The 16879-nt window shown below is 37.2% G+C and overlaps 1 protein-coding gene across 2 annotated transcripts in view; it reads right to left on the bottom strand.

The window, feature by feature from the left end:
• LOC121408020 overlaps nucleotides 1-16879 on the bottom strand; it is a 49949-nt gene that overhangs the window by 2703 nt on the left and 30367 nt on the right. For both annotated transcript variants that reach the window (XM_041599319.1, XM_041599320.1), the window contains 11 exons: nucleotides 14510-14684; nucleotides 13201-13343; nucleotides 12234-12387; nucleotides 10532-10717; nucleotides 10062-10244; nucleotides 8324-8466; nucleotides 6070-6267; nucleotides 5160-5286; nucleotides 3696-3818; nucleotides 2250-2391; nucleotides 1173-1351 (listed from right to left, as the gene is read on the bottom strand). In XM_041599319.1, the coding sequence (XP_041455253.1) occupies nucleotides 1173-1351; nucleotides 2250-2391; nucleotides 3696-3818; nucleotides 5160-5286; nucleotides 6070-6267; nucleotides 8324-8466; nucleotides 10062-10244; nucleotides 10532-10717; nucleotides 12234-12387; nucleotides 13201-13343; nucleotides 14510-14684 (1753 nt within the window). The remainder of the gene's footprint in view (nucleotides 1-1172; nucleotides 1352-2249; nucleotides 2392-3695; nucleotides 3819-5159; nucleotides 5287-6069; nucleotides 6268-8323; nucleotides 8467-10061; nucleotides 10245-10531; nucleotides 10718-12233; nucleotides 12388-13200; nucleotides 13344-14509; nucleotides 14685-16879) is intronic.

Here is a 16879-nt window from a genome sequence, read left to right as displayed (position 1 = left end):
AACCTTTTATACTGCTTAGGCGTTGTTGACTATCATTTTCTTAATCTCTTTTCAATATGAATCAGTGGCATAATATTTATGAGGATTTCAATACACAAAGGGAAGGTTGCAAGAAAAGGGACTACAATCAATTACAAAATATCAATATCAAATATCGATCGCATAATATGTAAAAGATAAATCAATTTCATTATCTGTACTTATCCACTTTGTAATTTCTGTTGTCTAAAGCAGGGCAGCAATCAATTTGGAATTTTGCAATTAATTAATCAGCATCATTTGATGGGCCTGTAAATAAGTGGCATGTATCTACACACCAGTAATTCTGAACATTTGTCTAATATCTTGTGCAGAAACTATTTTGAATATATATAATTAGCTGTGACCTTTGACTCTTGACCTGTGGAATCCGAACTCAAATTTGATCTGAATTTCAGACAAGAGTCATCTACCAAGGCATAAAAAAATTAATAGAAATATAGTGACCACTAAAACCAATTCCCACGGAGGCAGATTGTGTGTATAAGAACCTGTCTATAGCAGCCACCTGCCTATAGTGACCACTAAACCGATTCCCATGGAGGCAGATTGTGTGTATAAGAACCTGTCTATAGCAGCCACCTGCCTATAATTACCACTAAACCGATTCCCATGGAGGCAGATTGTGTGTATAAGAAGCTGTCTATAGCAGCCACCTGCCTATAGTGACCACTAAACCGATTCCCATGGAGGCAGATTGTGCGTATAAGAAGCTGTCTATAGCAGCCACCTGCCTATAGTGACCACTAAACCGATTCCCATGGAGGCAGATTGTACGTATAAGAAGCTGTCTATAGCAGCCACCTGCCTATAGTGACCACTAAACCGATTCCCATGGAGGCAGATTGTGCATATAAGAAGCTGTCTATATCATCTACCTGCCTATAGTGACCACTAAAACTGATCCCATGGAGGCAGATTGTGTGTATAAGAACCTGTCTATAGCAGCCACCTGCCTATAGTGACCACCAAAACCGATTCCCATGGGGGCAGATTATGTGTGTAAGAACCTGTCTATGGCAGCCACCTATCTATAAAAGCCACATATTTGTGTATCCCTTGGGTGATCACTATACAAATGTATTCACTGAATATACTCAACAGGGGTACAAAGAAAACACACTCGGTCTCACCTCTTCATCCTCATCCCAGCTATCCCAGTCAGAATCTTCATCATCAAAGTCTGTCCCTGGAGATGGGGAAACCCCTGCCATTCTGGAGGCTTGATCGCTCCCAGAGGAGAGGCGTGGTGTCTGGCCGCTGCCACTGCTGGCGTTGAGGGCTAGAGACTCGGACAAGGGATGACTAGAACCTGAAAGTGCCACCAAGATGTATATTATCAAAATACTGAACCTGTTGAATACTGAATTCTATTGATCCTCTAGGATTTGTATAGGGACCGACAGATTCTAGCTAGAAAGGTTTTGTTGTTTAAAACAACATCAGTTTGTGCCCAAAAGTTAGTGAACCCCTCCAGATAATGAACTCCATCATGCTGACTGTTGGATGTAGAAAACAACAATACAATGGGTTTAATTTAATTGAATGTAATATTTATTTTCACCACCTGTCTTCTCAATAAATATATTTAAAACATGGCAGAACTTGAACAACTAAATACATTCATTTTCTGGTAGGGTTTACTAACTTTTGAGCACCACTGTATTTGGCCAAAATATGCATGAAGCCCTTTCACAATTATTTTACATAGTATTTCAAAATAATAAACATATGGAATTGGATAAACATAACCAACAATAGATTAAAGTGGTTACAAAATTCATTTTGTTACATTAGGAGTAGGATTCTAGAAAATGTTTCATAAAGGGATACACTTAAATCAAGAGGAGACCTTCAAGCTGGGCTTGCATGCATATCTGTATGCAGTGCCTGAGATTCTTGGTAAATACAGGTTTATTTATGATCAGTTTGGTGATTTAAGAATCTTACAGTATACACTATTTCTTAGGTGCCTCATAATCAACATTTCCTTCTACATAGTGTCTTTCTATAGTAACATGTCCTCGGTGCTTCATGATACATGTTTATAGAATAAACTATCAGTAATCACTTCGAGTCAGTTTATAGAAGGTGGAGGGAAGAGGGGGGAAGGGAAGAGGGGGGGGGAAGGGAAGAGGGGGAAGGAAGAGAGAAAGGGGGGGAGGTGGGAAGATAGGAAAGAGGGGGAGGTGTGCTACATGTATGCTCACCCTTTCTGTCATCATCATCGTCCTCATCATCCGATATCCTCATGGTATCAACAGGACTAGCCGGAATATCATTGGATGCAAACAGTGCTAGTCTACCAGCCATGTTATCATCGGTTGGGTTCAGGGACACTTTAGTCAGAGGCTGGATAAAAGTCACAAAGAGATAGGTTACAGATTGAGCAAGGGCTGTACTTCTGTTGCATGGTACTTTGTCACTAGCTTTTAGTTTTGTGATGTATTTTAGATTATCATTTTTTATGTGTCAGTGTTTAACGTTCTACAGATATATTAATTTGTTTCATGTAATGTTTAATCAAAATACCATGTAAAAATTTATTTAGTTATTTGGACAATAAATACTACCTTATAAAGCTTATGAACAATAATAGATAAGGGCAATTCCAGCTAGGGTAAATCATGGGATTCATTCAGGTTTCAAAGCATTACACTTTTTGCTGAGTTATCAAACACATTCAATATTTATTTACATATACAATCAATTTTACAAAATATCATTGAACATTTGATGATAAAATGCACTTATTACACAAAATGTCATGGTTTGAAACAGTTTAAATTGCCCACAAACCATCCTGCAACTTCTAAGAGACAGTAAACTCATCAGCCAATATTCTGAAATCAAATTTAGATCAAACTCATGTTTAAAAGTTGTGAAATAACTGTGGATAGCCAATAAGATGTTGAAGTGATAAGGAAAGTTTGTGAAGTTAAGATTGAATGTTACGGTGATATCATCACAGTATGATCTGGGGCTGGCTTCGGAAATTGCATTTAAATCATGCACCAGTCCAAAATGTTCTGATGCTCTGATGTGATATATATTTAGAGATGCAATTCTTATAGCAACTGGACCCAGACATAGTTTGAGTGAGGCATATGTTGTGGAATAAGTGAATAGTACCTAAAAATTACTGACACCAAGGAGCATAAGTTGGCACTTGATTAAAACTCATTTAGGGAAGTATTCAACTGTGGTTGCATGAACCATTACAATAAGACCTAGGCCCCGTTGCATAGAATAAACCATTATGGTAACTTTGCCATCCAATGGTATCTTTCATGGAATCCTCAAGATTTATTGGCTGTTGAGCAGCGTTACTATGGTAGTCACCATCGGATGGCAAAGTTACCATAATGGTAACTTCATGCAACAGGACCCTAGCCTCTTGCTGAGAAAACTCTTTGGGAGATGTAAAAAAGTCAAGAAAAAAGGTTATATTTTGAAACATTCAAATTAAGAACAATGATTTTGTATCCACTGTGTTCAAGTAGATCTTCAGTATAACTGTAATCTATTCCCCAAGCTCTTGTGGAGAAAACTATTTTGGAGATGTGTCCGACATATCTAATTAAAATGCGAGAATAATACACTGAGAAATTAATCCTCTCCACCGATGTAAGCAATTTTGTCAAGTAAAACCTTACTATTAGATCTATTCTTGAGGCTATTGCAGAGAAAAGCTTTTGCAGATGTGTTGAGGTCTGGATGCAAAGACTAAGATCCTGGTACATCTCTAGCATCTGTCGCATGGTGGATAAATCCAGGGTCTGGACAAAAAAAAAGCAAAAAAAATCCAAAACACCAAAAATCAAATTATGTCATGAACATAAGTTACAGTTGGTACATAATGTTCCATGGAACCTCAATCTCTGCAATTATTCCAGACCTGTTCTTGGTTTAATTAAAGAAATATCTCCATGTATAATCTATATTTTTAAGAATTAAATTGATAGATTCTTAACTGCACATGGCCAAAATCTATACCTAGACCATCGCAAGACCTGGGGCGGTATTCTGAGGTCATTTTATCTTTATAATATTTTATTTTATCTCTTAAAATGAAATTGGTATTCTGAGATGACATTTTATCTCCGAGATAAAATTTTCAATTTTATCTTGCGTATAAATTTTATCTTGCGTAACTATAGATGATACGCAACAGAACAGTGCTTGCATAGACATACCCATCGCGTATCTGGGTATTGCAACGCGGATGATGTGCTTGCGTTCATGTTACTTTGAGGAAAAAAATAAAATAAACTTAAAAGAGGGTAGGGGCTATTTTATCTCTGCGACGTTAATTTCACTAATATTTCTAGGTGAATTAACCCCAAATTTTGACATGAAAATGAAGAAAAAATATATATTTATTGAGAATAACACCTTAACGTTATTCCTGTACAATCAGAAAGTATTCCATAGGATATATCTTGACTAATATTGTCTTTGAAATGATGCTTGAAAAGATGCGATGGAGACTTCGAAAAAAGATGAGAGTATTGTCCTTTTTGTTAAAAAGAAATCTCTGTAAAGACGCGCAAGCGTATAGTGCAAGCGTATTTTAAGTCAATAAATTGACGCAATCTGTCCCCTTTGACACACCTCCTGGCGGAATGGATTTCAATTGGTTGAGTGACACGAGAGAGCTATAAAAGCGCGTTTCTAATTGGATATTGATTAAAAAGTAGGTGTGTCTTACAGAGATAAAATGAAGATAAAATTGTTCTCAGAATACCAATTCGGAGAGATTTTAAGGGTATTTTATCTCACTGATTTTAACGGAGATAAAATATTTTATTTTATCTGAGATAAAATGGATCTCAGAATACCACCCCAGGATCTCAGAACTAAAGGCTAGCGATTAATTGTACCCTTGGTTATCATACATTATATTTAATGCAATCAATCATAAAAAAATGTTCTACAATAATTACTAGGTTTTAGAATAGATTACACACCTCGTTACCCATTCGTCGCAATCAACTGGCAAACGAGCCCCCCCTAAAAAAAAAAAAAAGCTCTGCAATGCTTCCAGCATCTACATATGGTGGGCAGATAAAAATGAAAATTCAAAAACTTTCTAAGGACTGAACGAACCCTCCACATACCTTAATCTTAATCAGTGATGCGATAAGAGCCAAGGAAAGTTGAAGGTTGTTATCAAAATCCTTGGGAATCTCTGAATTGCCATTCTCTGTGATATGACCTTTGACCTTGGTGACTAACAGGCAGCATCTACAGATGTAGGAGAGAATATATGATAGTCAATTGAGATAATAAAAAACACTCATGTCATACCTCTATACATCAATAGCTACCAATCAACACTTTAAATCACTTTGAAAACAAAAATAAAAGTGCAGCGTAATTTAATATATGGTTAATGATGTCAGTGCTCCAACTAATTATTTAAGTAATAATTTTAAAGGGGAAAAAATTCCTTCAACAAATTCAGGAAAAATTTATTGCTCTAGTAACCTTTTGCTTTCGATGTTACATGCTTTGCTAGACTTTTGCTTCAGAATGGCGTAGTTGCTGATAAATTTTTCCTCATATAAAATAATGTCTCATGTCTTCACACAAATCAGATGAACCTTACAAACAATTTGTAACATCATAGGGCCCGTTTCATAAAACTTGTTATAATGACAAATTTCCAATAACAGGTCAAAGATATTAAAACACTGCAATCTGATTTGCTGAGAGAAAATTTGTGGCAAAAAATGAGCATTTTATCATAACAATAATATGAAATGAAATACTGATGTTAATCAATTAACAGGAAATTCTGTAAAGTGTGTAGATGCAAACCACTGCATATTGAACCTTCCTGAAAAAAAATGCCTCTACTGTGTGTGGTTCATATAAAAGACTGAAATTTTCTAAAACTATCATCACTTGGGTAGCTCATGAAGGAGGGAAAGTTTAGAAAATGGAGAAATATTAATAGATCGATAACTTTATAGAATTACCCAAATGTCCTTTTTTCTTATAAAAGAGAGATTTTTTCCCCCTTACCCATCCAGTAGAGTCTTTGAGATGCTTTCATCTTGCTGATAGTCCTGGAGAAGGGCCAGGTACAGAGGTAAGGTCTGGCTTGCTGTTCCAGGACTACATCGCCTCAAGTAGTCCAGGATGAGACAGTGAGTCTCCTGGAGGACGTAGCGCTCCAGCTGCCTGATGTGAGGGGCTGCGTTCTCATCACGGAGGCAACAACTGAAAGGAGAAAATGTCAAGATGGGTGCTCACCAGGGTAACTTGCTGATTGGTTTACACCTGCTTTGTCTACTTCCCATTTGGTCCCATTCCCCATGGTCTAATCCTGGGGGCTGTTTCATAAAGCTGTTCGTAAGATAAGAGCGACTTTAAGAATGACTGGTGAACCTTTCTTACACGCTTAACCATCGCCAATGTATATACCATTTACCACAAGAAAGGATCACCAATCGTTCTTAAAGTCGCTCTTAACTTATGAACAGCTTTATGAAACACCCACCTGGTTTGTCTACAACCAGCTCATCTAATTACCATTTAGCCCATTCACCAGTTTGTCTAATTCTAGGTGGGCTAAACCCATGTCATATAATATATCTACTTGGTTAAACACCACTGAGTCTATATGGTAAGATGAACTGTTAACGAACCAAATCTTCACTTGACAAAGTAAAACACATTGGCCCATATTCTGAAGTCAGGTTTAACTTTAGACCATGGTCTAACTCTGTGCTAAAATTATGGGAAGCCAAACAATGTGAAAATTTTCTTTACATTGCACGTTTACTATGTTTCTTTCCTAAACTTGTGAATGGTGAAGAAAGCTATCTTCTTTATCCCTCAAAAACATTTAAGAATGATTTGTGAGAAAAATGAGCTGATACATCAAAATTCTGCTGTTAGAGATTTATGCCACTATTGGGTATCAATAATCAAACTACAACTTTCAACCAGATTTTATATTAAACCTGACTTCAGAATAAGGGCCAATAAGACAACAAAATGGAAAGTAGACCAACAGAGCATTAGACTATAGGTGAATAATACCAAGTGTAGACCAAATTGATAGTAGACAAAAGGGATGGTATTCTGATAATTAAACCTAGGTTTACTAGAAATTTAAACCAAACTTCTATGGAATGTTGGCCTTCACAATATTTCTTCCGTATTCGTGGAATTACAATTAATCAATAAATTCATGAAAATTCCTAATATTTTTGTATTTTCATATTCTTCCCATTTCACGGCTCAATTGGATTTTTTGACAACTCTTTCAGCAGGATTAAAATAATTTTTAATTGGTGAATTAGTTAACAACTGGCATAAAAGTGTGGTCTAAGTTATCACAGGTGTAATTAAACCATGGCTATCAGAATACCATCCAATGGCCCGAATTCACAAAGGTGGTTTTTAAAACCATCCGTTGACCTCATTCTTTATGCAGATTTGCAACATAAATTACGCTTATTTACTGCATACATGTATATTAAACAAATGTCCAATACTGGTGTGCGCTTTTGCCATAGTGCGCCAAATTCTGTTCCAATGATTATCCACGCTATTATTCAAGAGTCCACTATGTTGAATTGATGAGTCCACTCTTCAAACAGTGGACTTATGAATAAAATAGCATGAATAACCACAGCAACATGCATCAATTTGGTGCAATATGACAAAAGCATGCATCAGCATTGGACATTTTTTAACATATGTGGTAAATAAACATAATTTATACAGGGAATTTGCATAAACCATGGGTTCAACCGATCATTTTAAAAACAACATTGGTGAATTTGGACCAATGTGTTTAGTTCAAGTGGTACTAGACTATCTGAGAAGCAGACTAACTGCTTGTAGACCAAGTGAATATAAACCTGAACTAGCATCATGTTTTATAAAGCTCTTATTAAGTTACAAATAAATTTCATGAAAAACTAGTGACTTGTTCTTGTGTGCTAAAACTTTATCAGATTCTCATTTTTTTTTCTTGTTACCTATACGATATCTTATCTTTAAGATTATGTATTTTGAGAAAAAATGATATTCTCACATTCACTATACATCTTACAAATATATACTGTTGGATTACATATCAAAGCCTTATTAATCTTTGGAAATAAGTGAAATGTTCAATGGTGCCAACATAATATGACACTATTCTACAGATTTCCAAAATTTTTAAAACCAAATTTTTCAACAACAAAAAATACTGAAGAATACTTGCAGGGTTAGGCAAAGAAAATTGGGATTATAGACAAAGACTTGTGAGGCATCTTACCACAAGAACCCATCCAATGGCATAAGCACATCATGAGCATTGGTGAACCTGGCTTGCTGGGTGCAGACCTCGCTCTCAGGGTGGGCATGACTGAAGATACGGGTCTGGAACTGGTGTAGTGCCTCATCAAGAGAATCCTTCTCCTGTATTAAAGACAGTTGAAAAATACACAAAGGGTGGTTCTAAGAGTTTACATGTGACTGCATATATCACTGAATGCTTCAAAAACAAAACTGAAGAGCTTTTTCTTTCCTAACATCTTTTTCTAGCAAATATTCGATAAGTCAGTAGTCCCCGTGAGGTTTCATGAAGAGTACCCAAATGCAAGATGCTCATCATGCCCAGCAGTGTACAAAAATGTCTTGAAAGACAGTTCTACCGGAAGAAGTCTAAACAGGAACAGAGGGAGATCAGGACTAAGAAGAACAAGAAGGTCAGCTGTCCTCCTGAGGGTTTGTGAAGTGTACCCAAAGGCAAGATGCTCATCATGTGCAGCAGTGTACAAAAATGTCATCAAGTACAGTGCTACCGAAACATGTCTAGACACGAGCAGAGATAGATCAGGATTAAGAACAGGAAGGTCTGATGCTAACATTCATCATCATCAAATCATCAAGTGAGGAATCTCCTGCGGAATCATCCAGCTGACAGATTAATTACTCGCCGTAATTAACAGGAGTAGCTTATCCACATTCAACAGGATTACTTGCCTAGATCTTCACTGTCATTCATGCCAAATGATCGAGCGTCATCTAATCATTCCAGAGATCTGCTCCAATGCTCAGACAGTGGCTCCCAGTTTTTTATTGATGACTTGGTGATTGGAGATGATCAGGATTTGCCATGAATACAAGTGTGAACACCCACAACATGTGGGCATATCAACCATGAAGACAACCACTTTGTGATTTCAACTACCAAAGGAATGACAACAGAGGCAAGGTAACAGTGTGGGAAGGGCTAATGGGCAATTGTTCCATTATGAGTCCTTTTTTTTCGGAACAACCATAACAGGAAAGAGAACAGAATGATCAACAATGATGTTGTTCCAGCAATCGATCGTATGCCAAGGTATCATCTAGGAGAGGTGTCTTCAATGCATTTGGTGGGCTCAGGATGGTACCCCAGCACACGGGAGGCAAAATGTCATGGAGCGCCTCACTGAACTGTTTGGGGACCATATCATTGCGTTGAACCGTCCAGTTGAATGGCCACCAAGGCCCCCGGACCTGACCCCTTTGGATCATTTTTCCTGTAGGGACTTACTCAACCTGCAGAGTTGGATGAGCTAGAGAGGCATTGACATCCGACGACAAGAAAGAGCTTTAACATGGCGCAGTGCAGGACATGCTCTGAAGAGCAAGACTGTGTGTATAAAGACTTTATGGTCATGTAGAAGACTAAATTGTCAAATGTACCTAGCTTAGAAGAAAACTTGAGAACTGATTATGAAAAAGACGATTAACATGAATTTTATTTCTTAATCAATTTTATCTATTTTCTCCCCTTTTTACAGCCACCACAAAGAATCATAAATAAGCATATGTTAGGTATACTTTTTTTCAATTCAATTACTGCACAAGCAACATTCAACGACATTCATTATCTACTGAAAATGTAGATTAATATCTTTCAAAAGACATTAGTGTTGAGAAGATATTTGAACGTTAGACAAAACCCCTCTACATGTGTTAATTCAAGGAAGACCATCTTAAGCCAAGTGATTAAATTACTCAACCTGTTCTAGTTCCTCTTCAAAGTGGGCCAACGAGATAAGGAGGACCTCCATGGCAACAACAGACAGCTTGTCTATGACTTCTCTCTCCATGAGCTGTTTGGCAGTGGTGACATAGTCAGATAAACCCTGTGTGACGGTGACTACTATGGTTGCCGAGACCTGGCGACAGGTTTCTGAGTCTCTCTGCGATTAATAGAAGAAAAGTGAAATGAGAAAGACTTTTAGTCATAAATGCTAAACTTAAATTGGCTGCCAAAAACTAGTTATGTATGAATTAAAAATATGCGCCAAAGGGTTCTGGTGGGTGTTTCATAAAGCTGTTCGTAAGATACAAATGACTTTACACACGGTTGGTGATCCTTTCTTGTGCTATGTGATATCCTATGTAATTGAGTTATGACCAAAGAACAAGTTCCAGTCGTGAGTAAAGTCGTTCGTTACTTTACAGATGTCTTATGTAGATGTCTTACCCTCCAGCCTGCGACAGGTTGCTGTAGATACTGCATCATTCTATTGGCATGCTGGATACTGTGTTTCAAGGTAATTGCAGCACCGTAGCAGAGGAGGCTGGCCTCGGAGGTCAAGCATTGCTTCCAGAAGTTCACCAGGGTCTCCGGATGGTACCAACGAAGACACTCCGCCACTAGGGGCAAGGCCTGGTGGGGATAATGGAAAGGTCAAAGGACATAGGGGTGATGTGACATGAATATCGAAAAGATAACGGTATTTACATCTTCCCCTTCTCATGATTTCAGCTGAGAGTTAGACCATGGACTTAGTTGACCTGGACCCCGGAGGGGGCACTCACATATATTGGTGGTACGGGGACGTGCCGCTTTGATGACCCCCTTTTTCAGACCCAATTTTCAGTTCTCTAGATACTCCGAATGACAAAACTTCAGTTCAGAAGCCGCCCAGCCCCGCTCGCAAGACCCCCGTTACGAGACATCTCAGTTCTCCAGCCCTACCAAAATTGTCCAGCGCGAGCACCGCATGCGAGAGATGCACGTACGTCTTTGCAACTCCCTACATAATACGAGTAGCCGCTCTATGCATGGCGAGTGCATGCACAGCGCTATGGTGCAACGTATTTGCAGTGCCGCGATCCCGTTCCGTAGACCCTGTTTTTCACACCGCTCGGTATATATTTAGTTCCCAAGACCCCGTATTTTACCCTTTTAGTCAGTTCCTTAGACCCCCATTTCAGAGTTTCGTGAGGCACGCCCCCATCAAAAAATAATTTGAGTGCCCCCCCCCCGGACCTGGACTTGAGAATATCTTTTAAAGGTACATTAATGACTCTCTACCATTCTCATGGGAAATTGGACACCATTCAGATGTAAATCATCCAGAGTAGAGCAAGATTTATAGCCATTAGATGTTATGTAATGTCACTAGAAACTGCCTTGTGGTACAGTTATTATCTCATTTTTTTTTTCACAAAGTCTGGGGTCAGCCAATAATAATCCTCTCACTATGAAAGCTAATGCCCATATGATTTTAATCTAAATCCTGGGCCCCATCTTACAAAGAGCTACAGTTGATCCAATCAACCTTAACTATATAGAAATCCATCATTGTCATAATTTTTCCTACCAGAAATAAGCACAATGTCCTTTGCAAACAACGAGAAGCACACAGAATTGTCAAGAAAACAATGAACGCATGAACATACAGCATATTCAGACAATTTTTTGAATAAACATGCGTTTGTAATGTGGACATTGCTGGCTTTCCATAGTTGTGGTCTTTGAAAGACGGGCCCAGGAGCACACTAAATCCATTGCGATCAAAGATATTTGTAATAGCTTTTTATATAACCATTCCAACCTGTAAATCTTAATGACCATATAGTAGTATCAATACTAAAATCAAAATTCCAGTTTATTTTGAGCCTCCCCGTAGGACTTTAAGTTAAGACTTCATCATTGGCTACAAGTTGTACCTCATTTTGACTTCTCTCCGACCACAAGGCTTGCAGCAAACTAGACTTTTGATTTCATTATTGTGAGCACTATGCCCAACTTATTCCAAATGAATTAATATTACTTCTTGAGAATCTCATATCTACTAAAAAGTGTGATTTCACAAAAAATTAAGTCGTAGTTGTATTGTGTAGTGTGCGCCAGCCTTAAAGCCACACCCAAAAAGATTAACAGGTTATTATTTTACCTGCTGGCTCATTCTCCTGAGTTCCCATCTACTGCTTGCCAGAGAGTTGACTGTTTGGAGCATTATTTGATGTAATATATTGGTCAGAGAGTCCAAATGGAGGTCCTTTAACCATGGCAACGGCGTGCTTGACTTGGAGGTATCCCTATCGTTCCTGAAAAAGAATGCAATTTATGCATGTACAATTTAATGTGCAATAAAATTATATTGCATTAAGATATATATATTATCAATATCATTCAGTATTAATAATTAACAGGAGTGCATTAAAAAGTGTAGGTATCTGACAAATTTCCAATAGGCCTAAATACAAAACTTGCCATGCAATACAGTGGCATATCGCATGGTTTAATAAATAATGATCATTAAAGACAACTATGATTATATTGGATAGCTCGTTTTATTTGGATACTAGAAGTATTGTACTCATTAGAATCACCCACCATTGCAAATACATGTAAAATACCTAAATAAACCAAATACATTGAGTAATTTCAAGTTTGGTGTCGATATTGATAATAGAGGCGTAAGCATTGCTTTCCCATAGCTCCAACACCTAATGTGAGATTACAAACATGTTCCCAATCACATTATTCAAAGCACAACACCTAAAGATTCATCCCAGGACCAACTTCAATTTTATTTCAATTTTGGTGCTGAGCTGATGTAAAATGTTGGCACAACATCAACACTGCACTTGAAATATCTCCTTGTATACAAAGTGGGGAGTACTTTAAACTAAAGTACTGATCAGACAAAAAAAGGCCAACTTGATGGTACGGTGTACCTCACAGATTCTGCAAGAGAACATCTAAGAATAAGATTAACCGGCATAAGACCTAAAAGCAATTAGACCAAAATTGATAGTAAATTTCATAGATTCTGACAGAGACAATCTGAGAATTTGACCCACCAGTATTTAGACCAAATGGCAGTGAAACAATTTTTTCAAACTCTACGGACCTACCTAGTGAGAGATTTGTAGGCTTTTAGGAGATATCTGGCTTCACTTGAAAGGGAAACATCTTCGTCATCATCATCATCGGTACATGGTGATGGTTGAATGGGGTCATTCAAGGTGCTCTTGGATTCCTCTAGCAAGTTCCTTGTCTGTAGTAACATTTACAATAATCATGATAACATTAATAATAATACTATTTAACATTTACATAACAAACATTTAAATCACTGTAATTCTCTTGAGATAGGATCAAGCACAGCTGCCAACCTTGTGCAAACAAACAAACAGTGAATCATAATAGCAAAATAAGGGAATTTCCAATTCAAATGAGGCATTTGTCAACATGAACCTTAAAACCAGACTTGCCAAAATGAGGAACTGTATTTAGTGATTCCCAAAACTAGTTCCATTGCATGAAATTTACTATTATAGCAACTATGCCATCCAATGGTATCTTTCATGACATGATTTTGATTGGCTACTGATCAGCGTTACCATGGTATTTACAATTGGATGCCAGAGTTACCAAATGATAACTCTGCCATGGTACCAAACTTCTATGCAACGGGACCCTGTATTGTTAAATGTTGACCCCTAAATGACATTCAACCTTGGTAAAGTTACCTGAAATTACATTCCTCAAATTGCCTATTCTTGTGCAAATTTAATGGAATAGCGACATAGAGATATGATGCTTCTCAATAAAATATAATTTTTCCTTTAGAAAATCAAGAGTTAAAAAGATAAATAAATCGTAATGCCGTTTATTGGTTGTAAAATATAATCATTCTAGCAAAAACGTAACAGTTGGCAGCTCTCATTAAGGATAAATGAAACTTAAGGAAAAGATGGAAAATCATAGAAAAAATGTTCCACTGCAAAGTATAGCTCTACAAATGCCCTATTAAACCCATATCAAACAGAAAACACCTGTGACTGGACATGGTGGCTCTATGGGAAGGTTGTTATATCAGACAGTGTATGGTTCAGAATTACCCAAGGATAAGCACTGTCCTCGAGTCAATCTGTGATTAAGACAACACACACCCCAGGAGAACATTTCATGAAACAAATGGTCAGTAATTTACACAGACAACTGTTACAAGCTACCAAAATCCTTGCATCTGATTGGCTATGAACAAATTAGGGTGCAAATATTACAGATTTTTTTTTTCTTCCATGAAACAGTCCTCATGTATTAAAGGTTTGTATTCGCTTAAAGTGCACAGACTTAAAATGGAAGTACAAGATGCCAGAGGAATGTGTAATAGAACCTGATTGCCACATCCTAAGAACACGCTAAAACCAATCTTACCTCAATTTTCAGATTCTTGTCTGTGTCGTGTGTTTGTCCAAGGAGGGAGAGCGTCCCACTCAGACCATGGCTTGCTCTCCTGCCCCCGGGTAGATTGCCCTCCGGAGTGCTTGGGAATGAGTAGTGCTTCATGATTGGCTGGTTGAAGAACGACCCTTCAGCCAAGGTTTGAGCCCTGTCATTTGATTGGATAATAGATTCGACTTCATTTGATTATCAAATTTGGCTCTTTTTTTTACATTGTATTTTTCTTCTGACATGCACTGGTATATTTTGCTTCAGATAATATAGAGCCATTCAAGCAAGTTCTTTCTTGCACTTCATTTTCCATCCACTTCAACATTGAAAACATTTATTTTATTAGAGCAATTTAGTGTTCCGAGGAATCATAACTATCATAAAATGTGATATTCTCTTGGGAAAAAACAAATCACAAGCTATTTTTTCTCTTCAGGTTATAAAGATTTCAAAACTGAACAAAATTCATGTGCATGGAAATAATAAAGTCATCCTTTTCTATAGAGCACATAGACTACTTGATGTAGCAAGACAATACCAAACATTCAACCTCTTATATGTAGGACCTTTCTGAAACGATTTCTTATTTCTATTCTAGGGGCTTGTTTCATAAACACTTCCAACCATTGTAATTTTGCTATATTGTAATCTGCATGAAATCCTTCATTGTGATTGGCTGTTGAGCCCTGATATCATGGTAGTTGCCATAATTAAAAAGTTACACTAGTTGTTAGTCTTTATGAAACAGGCCCCAGGATATACATCCAAAAAATGTAATGTTCTCAAATTACTTTGGCTTCAACAGTTCATGGAGTGAAATATAAATGGAGAAATATGGGGTTGGAAATCCAAAAAAGGTTGATTATTTTGACAAGCATACAGTATAAATGTATATATACCTACTACATGTAAGAATACAAGATAAGAAAGCATCGTATACACATCTTTCTACTTACTGCCCGGCCGGATACACATCCGCATTATAGTACATGTTAGCAAGAAAGTATGCAAGAACTAGAAATAGCAATCTGCACTACACACATTGGGTGACCTTATTTAGCTATAAAGGTGGACGTCAAATTGAGGATTCTTTTTTTTTATTATTATCTAGTGTCCCAAGGATTATATCTAACTCTGCATATATTTCCAGGCTTTGCAAATGAATGCCAATCATAGTAGGTAAGTCATAAAGTTTGAATTTATAAAAGACTGATCTTCCTGGGTGTCTATTGTTCTAAATTACCACTTATTTTTAATTATCTAGTGTCCAAAGGATTAGGCCTACATCTAACTCTGCACATATTTCCAGGCTTTGCACATGAATGCCAATCATAGTAGGTAAGTCATAAAGTTTGAATTTATAAAAGACTGACCTCCCTGGGTGTCTATTGTTGGTGAAATTACCACTTGGTGTACACCCAATGGCCCCTATTCTGATAGCAGGTTTAACTCAGGTTTAAAGTTGTGGTTTAAGTATGGATAGCCAATTGTTACATAAAACACTAACAGTAGAGATATCATACTTCAGCTCACTTAGCTCTCAAATCATTCATGATTGTCTAGGAAGTATAAATAGATGATTGTCTTCACCATCGATGAATCAGGAAAGAGCACAGTAAACACAAGAAACATACAACTTAATAAAAATTTTGATACTTTTGGCTTCCCATACTTAAACTACAAACTTTAAACCTGAGTTTAAGTTAAACCTGACTTCAGAATACGGGCCACTAAGTCAACATTCCACTTGGTCTCATCCCACATGGTCTAATCCTAATTCATCTACAGTCAGTTTGACTCTACCATTGGTCCAAAAGCCATTTAGCCCATTTACAATTTTGTCTGATTTCCAGTTAGACTTTACCAATATTGCCTAATATCCGCTTATGATCTTGGGGCCCGTCTTTACAAAGAATTACGATTAATCCAATCAATTTCAACTGTATGAAAAATCCATCCACACCATAATTTTTTCTACAGGAAAATTTGAATAATCTCCTTAGTAAACAAAGAGAATCATCATGAGCCTTCAAGAGAATGATGAATGAATATACGTCATATCTAAAAATATTTTGAACAAATTTGCAGTTTAGATGTTGACGGTGCTGGCCATCCATAGTTGTGGTTGATCGGATCAATCGCAACTCTTTGTCAGACAGGGCCCTGATGTGCTAATCAACATTCAAAATAATTTGTAGAAAAAGTGGAAATTAGACCATCTGGGCATAAGACTAAATGAGAATTAGACTAACTGGGTTATAGACCAAGTGTAGTGTAGACCAAATGGGTTTAGCCCATGTCATGTTAGACTACCTGAGAAATAGACCAACTGCTTGTACATACAAAATGTCT

The sequence above is a fragment of the Lytechinus variegatus genome, chromosome 2 (assembly GCF_018143015.1).
Source record: "Lytechinus variegatus isolate NC3 chromosome 2, Lvar_3.0, whole genome shotgun sequence".
Classification (NCBI taxonomy): Eukaryota; Metazoa; Echinodermata; class Echinoidea; order Temnopleuroida; family Toxopneustidae; genus Lytechinus; species Lytechinus variegatus.
The sequence above is the reverse complement of the archived record's forward strand: the minus strand, read 5'-3'. Positions and strand labels throughout refer to the sequence as shown.